The 8,855-nt window shown below is 36.7% G+C and overlaps 1 protein-coding gene across 1 annotated transcript; it reads left to right on the top strand.

Moving 5' to 3' along the window:
• The first annotated feature begins 1,549 nt into the window (after nucleotides 1-1,549).
• LOC149260557 (protein NRT1/ PTR FAMILY 3.1-like) lies at nucleotides 1,550-7,071 on the top strand. The gene is made up of 5 exons (XM_089420846.1): nucleotides 1,550-1,810; nucleotides 1,969-2,217; nucleotides 2,362-2,579; nucleotides 2,686-3,242; nucleotides 5,790-7,071. The coding sequence occupies exons 2-5, from the start codon at nucleotides 1,989-1,991 to the stop codon at nucleotides 6,694-6,696; spliced, it is 1,911 nt and encodes a 636-aa protein (XP_089276972.1). The 5' UTR covers nucleotides 1,550-1,810; nucleotides 1,969-1,988; the 3' UTR covers nucleotides 6,697-7,071.
• Nucleotides 7,072-8,855: the final 1,784 nt, after the last annotated feature.

Below are 8,855 nucleotides of genomic sequence, written 5' to 3'. Positions count from 1 at the left end.
ACTAATAACCAACATAGATCCATCCTAACTCAGGATCCAAGCAATGGGAACAAGCAATGTGACTAACAACAGTGGAGGAAAGTGCATGAGATCCAAGCAATGAGAACAAGCAATGTGACTAACAACAGTGAAGGAAAGTGCATGATTTTTTCAAGTTTTTCATTATTGTATTTTCTTTGACGTGATTGATCCAAAATATAGGTTTAATATTTTGCAACCAATTCAGTTTTTTAATTTAGATACTTTCTTAAACATAACACAATGGGATCAAATTTAAGAGCGGGGTGAGAGAGGGAGGCAGATAGTCACGAACTTGGAGGGTGGAGAGAGAGAGAGTGATGGGGGAGAGGGAAAAAGGAAGGTGGGAGAGAGAGGAAGGAAGAGAGAGAGGAAGGAAGAGAGAGAGATACAGGTGGAGAGAGAGAGGGAGTAACAAGGGAGAGATGGAGAGAGAGTGAGGGAGAGAGGAGAGGAGGGGAGAGAGATAGGGATTGAAGGGTAAGAGAGAGAGAGAGGGAGGGATAGAGAAAGGAAGGTGGGAGAGAAAGGGAGAGAGGGGACTCAAGAGAGAGATGGAGTTGGAGGGGGAGAGAGAGGGAAAGAAAAAGGACATAGAAGGAGAAAGGTGGAGAGAGAGAGAGGGAGTGACAAGGGAGCGACGGAGAGAGAGGGAGTGGGAGAATAGAGTGGGGGGCAAGAGAGAGAGAGGAGAAAGGGGGAAGAGAGAGAGGGAGATATGGAGAGAGAGGTTGTATATTTGCAGGGTGACATAGAGAGAGGAAAGAAGAAAGAGACATAGATACAAATATGGATATTATATAAAATATATAACCAGCCTAAATTCATCTTAACTTTGAATTTAACAAGGATCCAAGATCAAATCTCTAAGCTTAGAAACCTATCTTTAAATTTATACTCAAAAAAGTTTACACCTCAATACTTAATAAATATAAAATTAAAATAAATCTAACTTTTATGAAGAAAATAATAATAATAATAATATTAGCAATAAACCTATAATCAAATTATTATAATCCTCCATTGTAATAAAAAACTGAATTATATTACCACCACTATACATCATACATCACAATGTTTCAATTTTGGAAATGTAGGACATTTCATACCACGCATCACATTCAACCATATTCGGTGAACTTTAATTGGTACCATTTGCCATAATAAACTATTTAGAGCATAAAGGACATTAAACTATTCATTCGATGAACATGAATTGGTAACCATTTGCAATATTAAACTATTTAGAACATGAAGGACATTAAACAATTTCAAACATCCCTGGCAGTGAAGCATCTCCTTTCGAAAAAAATCATAAAATATATATAAAGAATTCGATGGTAATTTTTCTCTTAAGGTCAACTCTTACTATTACGTGGAGAACTTAGCCTATCGTCAATGTCCAACCCACTCCTCTGTCATGAGGGGGGCCGTCGAAATGAGTGCACACCACGTACATTCAGGTCCATTTATAAAAATATATAAAGAAATCGAAGGTAAAAGAATCCGATGGTAATGTTGATTTTCAAGTCAACTCCTACAATTATGCCCTGAACTAAGCAGATTGTCCTTAAGCAGATTGTCCTTCTTCAACCTACTATTCGAGAGTGGCTGTCAAAAGGAGTGCAGCCCACTTGCATCACGGCCATTCACATTACTTTCAGATCTAAATATTCCAACACAGATGCGAAATAACCTGGCCATGCCATGGAATTCTTTTGCCCAAGAATTGGAAAGAGCTCGTATCTTTTCGGGGTGGAACTCATAACATCTCAGAGCTGAACTGCTGCTGGTTAGGCTATTCTTTCAATTTTTTATTATTTCTAGAATCTGCAATAGTTAAGAATGTACATTAGCAATTGTGTTCACAAAAACTCATTTATTTACACATCCAACTGGTTTTATATTATCATACTTATTAACTAGGTTGTTCATATGCTTATTTCATAGGTACCAGATCTTGCCAAGCCATGGCAATGGCAGAAGAAAAAGGGGTAGTGGAGTTAGCTTTGCAAATGGACAAATCGGGCCGGCCTCCGGGGAATGAAGAGCATGACAGTCCATCTGTAAATGATAACTTCCGTTCGTTCTTTACTATGCCAGCAGCAAAACGAAGGTATCGACGATTAGAGAACGACGAGGCAGATGGTCAACAGCGCAAAATAGCAGGCGGTTTGAAAACCATGCCTTTCATAATAGGTAAAATCTATAACTGCATTTAATATCAAATCACTTTTCATGAATACTTAGGGATTTGATAGTTGAGGAGCGGCCCGATACCCAGCCAGAATTAAATGAGTAGGGTTATGATATGATCCTTGATTTATCTTCGTTGACCTGGAGGTACCGAGACCTGCGAGAAGCTGGCAGTGGTGGGGGTGCAAGCGAACATGATGGTATACTTGATTACCAAATACAACATGAAGAAAGTGGCAGCTACCAGTATGCTGAATACCTGGTCTGGTACGATGGCCCTTGCAACCCTGCCCGGCGCCTTTCTGGCAGACTCCTACCTCGGCCGATTTGGAACGATAACCATCGGTTGTTTTTCATATGTGCTGGTCTGTATCTTATCGATCTCCCCTCAATTAAATGCAGCAACGTTTTTTCTTAATCGATCAGATCTGGAAAAATATTGCCTCTATTTTTATTAGAATTCATCTGCAGGGAATGTTTATTCTGACGCTTACGGCTGTAATCCCGGGACTCTTGCCGTCTTCCTGCAGCGCCACAGATAAGAAGTTGAACAAATGCGAGAACGCTTCTGCGGGGCAATTCGCGCTTCTGGTTTTGTTTTTCGCATTCACGGCTGGGGGTTCTGCCGGGACAAGGCCGTCTGTCATGGCCTTCGGAGCGGATCAGTTCGCTGAGCGTGGAGAGAGGGAGAAAAGGCGGTTGCAGAGCTACTTCAACTGGTATTACTTCGCTGGTCGTGTGGCTGTTATAATTGCCCTCACTATTGTCGTGTACATTCAAAGCGATGTTAGCTGGGGTTTCGGCTTCAGCCTCTGTGCTGCTTTCATGCTTGTGTCCTCCATCCTCTTCCTTCTGGGCGCGCCAAATTACGTGTATGAAGTTCCACAGGGCAGCGCTCTCACAGGGTTCGGGCAGGTTATCGTTGCCTCTGTCAAGAAGCGCAAATTACCCATACCCCCTGAGTTTTTGCATCGTCACCACGGTGAACAATCGAGCTGTGATAAGCCCTGCCTTACGAACCAGTTGAGGTACATATTAACAATCGTAGATATATAGATATACATATGTTTCTCAATCTTGACCTGTCAGAGTATCCCACTTCTAGTATCGCCCTCTTCATCTAAATTGAGGAGGATAAATCTATAATCTCCTTGGTTATTTTTCTTTCTTTTCATTATTCTCTAATAAATCAAGTTTGTAGGCTTATAAGTGTGTCATTTATATGGTTGCATTATCTTATTATAATGATTTAGGTTTAGTCTCGGATTTAGTATATATATGGTTGCATTATTGTATTATCATTATTGAGATTTACTCTGTGATTTAACATAGTGGCTACCGCTATAACTTAATAGTATATCTAATTCTATTCAAGTTAGAGATATCAAAGTGGACCTTTTACCCTTATCACTTTATCACAACATATCACCATTTCACTTAAAAATAACTTTATCACAGGATATCACAATTGCACTTAAACGTATATAATTTTTTAAATATCAATATTTGATATAAGATAAAGGGTATTGCATTTATTTCCTATTTTAATTCAAAATTTCAAAACATAAATTCAAATTAATTCTATATACAGATATTTTATTGAATAAATGATAAGATTTAAGATTAAAATCAACTATTTTAATTATAAAATTATATCATTTTATAATTTTTCTAATAAATAAATTTTTATTATAAATTTAATAATTAAAAAATATAATTCTAATATTTATAAATAATTTTATTTTTATTATTTTTCTTTTTAAATATTTATTTTTAAAAATTTGAACTATTTACTTATATGTGTAAAATAAATATACAGTGATGAAATATACTGTTAAAGCACTCTGTAATACCAAAGTCACCCGCTCCAAAATTTTGAACAAAAATCTAACAATATTAAAGGGCCAGTACAATCTTCCTGCTAATGACAATTTCTCAAACAAAAATTTAAATCAATAATCATCTCAACACTCATAACTTAACAAACAAAAAAACAACTCCAATTATTTACAGAGGAGAATCATCCCAAAAACCTATTTCCTACCAAGAGTATTTACTCTCACCAGGATACTTTTACAATAAGCCAAATTGAGCTGAAGAATAACTGTGACCGAGTTTTGGTCTTCTCTGAATCCGATAATTAACTCAAAAACCACGCTAATACAAGCCAAAGGTTTCATTTCTGAAAGGATATTTGTAAATATCGCAAATAAAAAAGTTCAGGTTTTGGAAAGATCTTTGTCAAGTGTAGTTCAAATTACTCGAAAAATGATTTTCTGTCTATATTTTGCAAAGATCTTTGTCAAGTGTAGTTCTGAAAATGATTCTTCTTTCTATATTAAGTCGAAATCGCTGAAAATTTGATTTAATTTTTTAAATTAAATAGGAGGCGTGGTTGAATATCTTAAGTTTAGGTTTTTTTTAAATTAAATATTTTTTAAATGAGAGGTTGTTTTATTTTATTTAAAATGTAATCTGAAATATATAAATAGATTAATGTACTAAAATAATAAATTTTATTACGCAATTGTAATTTCAACAAATTTCTACTACTTTTTACATTTTAGACAAAATTAACCTAACTCATAAAATTTAAACTTCACCTCTTTGCATTAATTTTATCATGATTAATGATAAACTAACGGGCTCTCCTCCCTCCGTATGTTATCAAATTATGAAGGTCGTGGGTTTGCTCTAAATTACTCAACAACGATACAAAGTAGACTATATCGTAACATTTAGCTTACAACTAAAATAAAACACTTGTGTCCGATTCTCTGGTCTCTTTTGACAAGTAACAAATCCTCATTACATTACAGTACGTAATTGTCAAATGGAGGAAATGGAGGATTCTCGTTAATGGTGATCCAAGGTTTTTTGTGTTTTGTGGCATGTGCTTAATACTAGTAATGTGTCTATTTACTGATACTGGTGGGTTTTGAAGTAATGACAATCTGGTTCTAGAAGGTCTTATAAAAAATAAACAGAGTATTATTGAGAACCCATATATATCTTATAAATATTCGCCTAAAAGAGCCTTAAACCACTGGATTTCTATTCTACCCTGGTCGATACAGATGCATAAACAGAGTTAACGTTTCTAAGAATTGATATTTAAATTTGTAAAAGTATGACTGCATCACTTGATTTCTTCTCTGCAACTGTATGGGTAATTGGCGCCTCTCGATAGTTTGGTGCATATGATTGATATATTCATGGATTGAGTCACTAGAATGAGGGTTCAAGAGCGTCTCTCTATATGTGTAGTTTGATGGATCGACCAGGATGAGGATTCAACAGGTTTTCTATTTCACATGGAGGTCATTCGTCATGTACATTGGCATCTAAAAAATGGAATGCATTGCTTTAAATTGACATGAAACTAGTTTTCACCGTCAGATTCCATTCTCGTTTTCAGTCTTAGGATTCTGCCATTAATTTCATTGTTTGAAGGCTTCTTCCAGATGCACCGCATCTGTTTATATACTGTTTAATATATGATATATAGTGTTTGAGGGTTCACTCTCATTTTTAAGGCCAGGAACCCTAATATTAAAAATTGTTGCGACCACCAGGTTTTTGAACAAAGCTGCCATAATGGCCCCCGGCCGCACCCGACCGGACGGCTTCTCTCCGATCGGCAACTGGAGAGTCTGTTCCGTTGAGAAGATTGAGGGGCTCAAATCCGTCCTCAGAACACTCCCAATATTTTCCTGCGGAATTGCCAATCAAATCACAAATGCACAGCAACACACGTTCTCCGTTCTGCAGGCCCTGAGCATGGACCGGCGTATAGGCTCCAAGGGCTTCGAAATACCCGCGGGATCGTTCTCGGTCTTCTCCCTTTTGGTTCTCATCGCATGGCTGCCATTTTACGACAGGGTGGTCGTGCCCTATGCCAGGCGCAACACAAGGAATAACAGGGGTATCACCGTGTTTCAAAGACTGGGGATCGGGTTCGCCATTTCATCGTTATCTATGTTGGTAGCCGGTTTCGTCGAAGTGAAGAGACGGAGTGCCGCCCGAAGTCATGGTCTAACTGACCAGCCGTTGGCCGTCGTTCCCATCTCTGCGCTGTGGCTGCTTCCCCAGTTTTGCATCTACGGACTGGCAGAAGCATTTTACGCAGTCGGTCACCTGGAGTTTTTTTACGATCAATTCCCGGCCACGATGCGCAGCACGGCGATAGCGATGTCTTGGTGCATGACTGCGTTGGGCAATTATTTAAGCGCCGCCATTGTCAATGTCATCCACAATACGACCGGCCAGGACGGGCAACCGGACTGGCTCGATGACAATCTGAACCGCGGCCATCTCGAGTATTTCTACTGGCTTTTGTCTGGGCTCGAAGCCCTCAACTTGGTATATTTTATAATCTGTACACGTATTTATAAACATCGAGAGCCGTTCACTTCAGTAAATGCTAAACCCTACGCTTCGACTGCTGGTCACGAGATTGAATTCGAATGCATGCAAGAATAGTAAGGGACTTATGGGCTTCATCAGGGTGGGGTCAATTCATTTTTCACTGATACATGTTCCATTTCAAATCGCATTTTCCTCAGCTCCGGCTTTGAATTTCTTGGCAAAATGTGCGTCCAGTCCAGTTGTTTCAGCTTCAGGAATGAGATCAAATGACTCTCCATTAATAGGTAGTTGACCTATACATAGTGCCCAGTGGACATTTCAGTTTCTAAGGAATCATCCTATGTTATGTCGGGTTCTGATTTGATTTTGCTGTCGAAACAATGTGTATACGTTTTTGCATATAATTTGGATATCTACGGGCTGCCACCTCGACCTTCTATCGATCCTCACAATTTTTCTTCAACCATTAAAAAAACCGACAAAGTTTTATTAAAATAAAAAAGAGTTATTTTTTCTTTTTTCCTTTTTGCGTTCCTCCCATAAGTTCTACGATCATGATGAAATTTCGACATGAAAACTTGCTCATCTTGTACTCTATTTATTTTTCTTTTCTTCTTTTGCATTCTTGTCTTAACTTCACTCTCCTATTTAAGTAAACAGACCTTCGTTACTGAAATTGATCTTGCGCGGCAAAGCACTACAACCAATTTTACGTAAGAGATCTGCAACTTGATTCTGCTCTATGTGAAAGATATTCTCTCATGTTGTGGTCAGAGTTCTAATTCATTAAATCCAATATGCTAGAGAAAGTGGCCGGAATTTTAATAATCATTGCACCCATTTAATAATCATTTTTCAGTATCAAAAACTTCCATCGGTTATCCTTCACAATCTACAAAGGTATCGTGAATTGAATCAATTTCAATCTTTCACTTTCATCGTTAATAGCGCCTGTCCTTTCTGTTACAGCAACGAGAGTTTAACTAACCTTTCCACCAACTCCAATAAATTTCAAACTTTTATTTTCATCTCCGATAGCTAAGTAAATATATGTCCCTTAAGTTAAATCAATGAGGGTTTAATTAACATAACATCGTTGAGTAATGAGTCTTGTGGTCGTACATGTTTAACATTGGCCTTGGTATAAAGTTGTACATTTATACACAAACGCATAATTTCACATAGCAAGGATTGTCAAACGGTTGATTATCATTTAATCTCCGATAGCTAAGTAAATATATGTCCTTTAAGTTGCATCAATGAGGGTTTAATTAAGATTGTTGACTAACGAGTATTGTGGTCTAACATGTTTAACATCGGGCTTTGTATAAAGTTATATATTTATATACAAATGTATAATTTCACATAGCAAGGATTTGTGAAGTGTTGATTATCATTTAAAATGTATGATAGTGTTGAACGGTAACAAAAATTTATTTTTACATTTTTTTATTTTTATTTTTTATTTATATATATGTATGTGTGTGAATGAAGTTGCTTAATTCAAATAATATTTTGTTGGGCAAATAAATGTTTGGAATATATAAACAATATCACATCATGGAAATTTATTTCAGTACTTTAATAGAGTTGTTTTTTATATTATACAAGGGATCCATGCTAAAATTTGATTAAAAGGGGAATAGTTGTGATGCAGCATAGTCTCTCTCTCTACTATTAATTAATTCATCAAGTAAGTGTTTATTGTGCCTTCCATAGTTAGCATGGGGTCAACATTTTATTTTTCATTTGCAATATGTCATTATTGTTGTCTCCGCTCGTGCACAACAAAAGCCACTTTCACACACATGTATGTTATTAAATCCTTATTACAAAGTGATTTTCGCATTGCAATATGTCATTATTACTGCCTCCGAATAACTTCTTCTACACAATTAAAATGAAACCATTTATTGCTAAAAGATAACAATGTCGAGCATCTGCACTTGTCTGCATAATGAGCCATCATATGTATTTACCTTACAAAACAAGTTCATCAGCTAAGAAACTAGAAAATGCAAAACGAAAATCAGCAAAGGTGAATCATTCATGTGAGATTCACATTTAATTTTTGTTTTTTTTCATTTTCTATATGTCATTATTATCATCTCCGCATATGCACAACCATCTTTGCACAACTAATCCCGCACTCAATAATGCCCATTGATCATTCATTGATATTTGAAACTCCAAACAAGATACCTTTGAGAAGTTACCTTCGCACAACCACCTCTTTCACATGTATATATGTTATTTAGGTGTTGTTTGTGGTT

The sequence above is a fragment of the Pinus tabuliformis genome, chromosome 6 (genome assembly GCF_031772625.1).
Source record: "Pinus tabuliformis cultivar Carrire ecotype Pingquan chromosome 6, CPIR1, whole genome shotgun sequence".
Lineage (NCBI taxonomy): Eukaryota > Viridiplantae > Streptophyta > Pinopsida > Pinales > Pinaceae > Pinus > Pinus tabuliformis.
Note: the sequence above shows the minus strand (reverse complement) of the source record. Positions and strands in the feature narration are given on the sequence as shown.

Bases quoted from the DNA above. Each gene is read 5' to 3' on its own strand.
- LOC149260557 (XM_089420846.1), top strand. From the start codon at position 1,989: ATGGCAATGGCAGAAGAAAAAGGGGTAGTGGAGTTAGCTTTGCAAATG. The intron at 2,218-2,361 runs GTAAAATCTATA...GTTGACCTGGAG, and splicing joins AACCATGCCTTTCATAATAG to GTACCGAGACCTGCGAGAAG. The intron at 2,580-2,685 runs GTCTGTATCTTA...ATTCATCTGCAG, and splicing joins GTTGTTTTTCATATGTGCTG to GGAATGTTTATTCTGACGCT.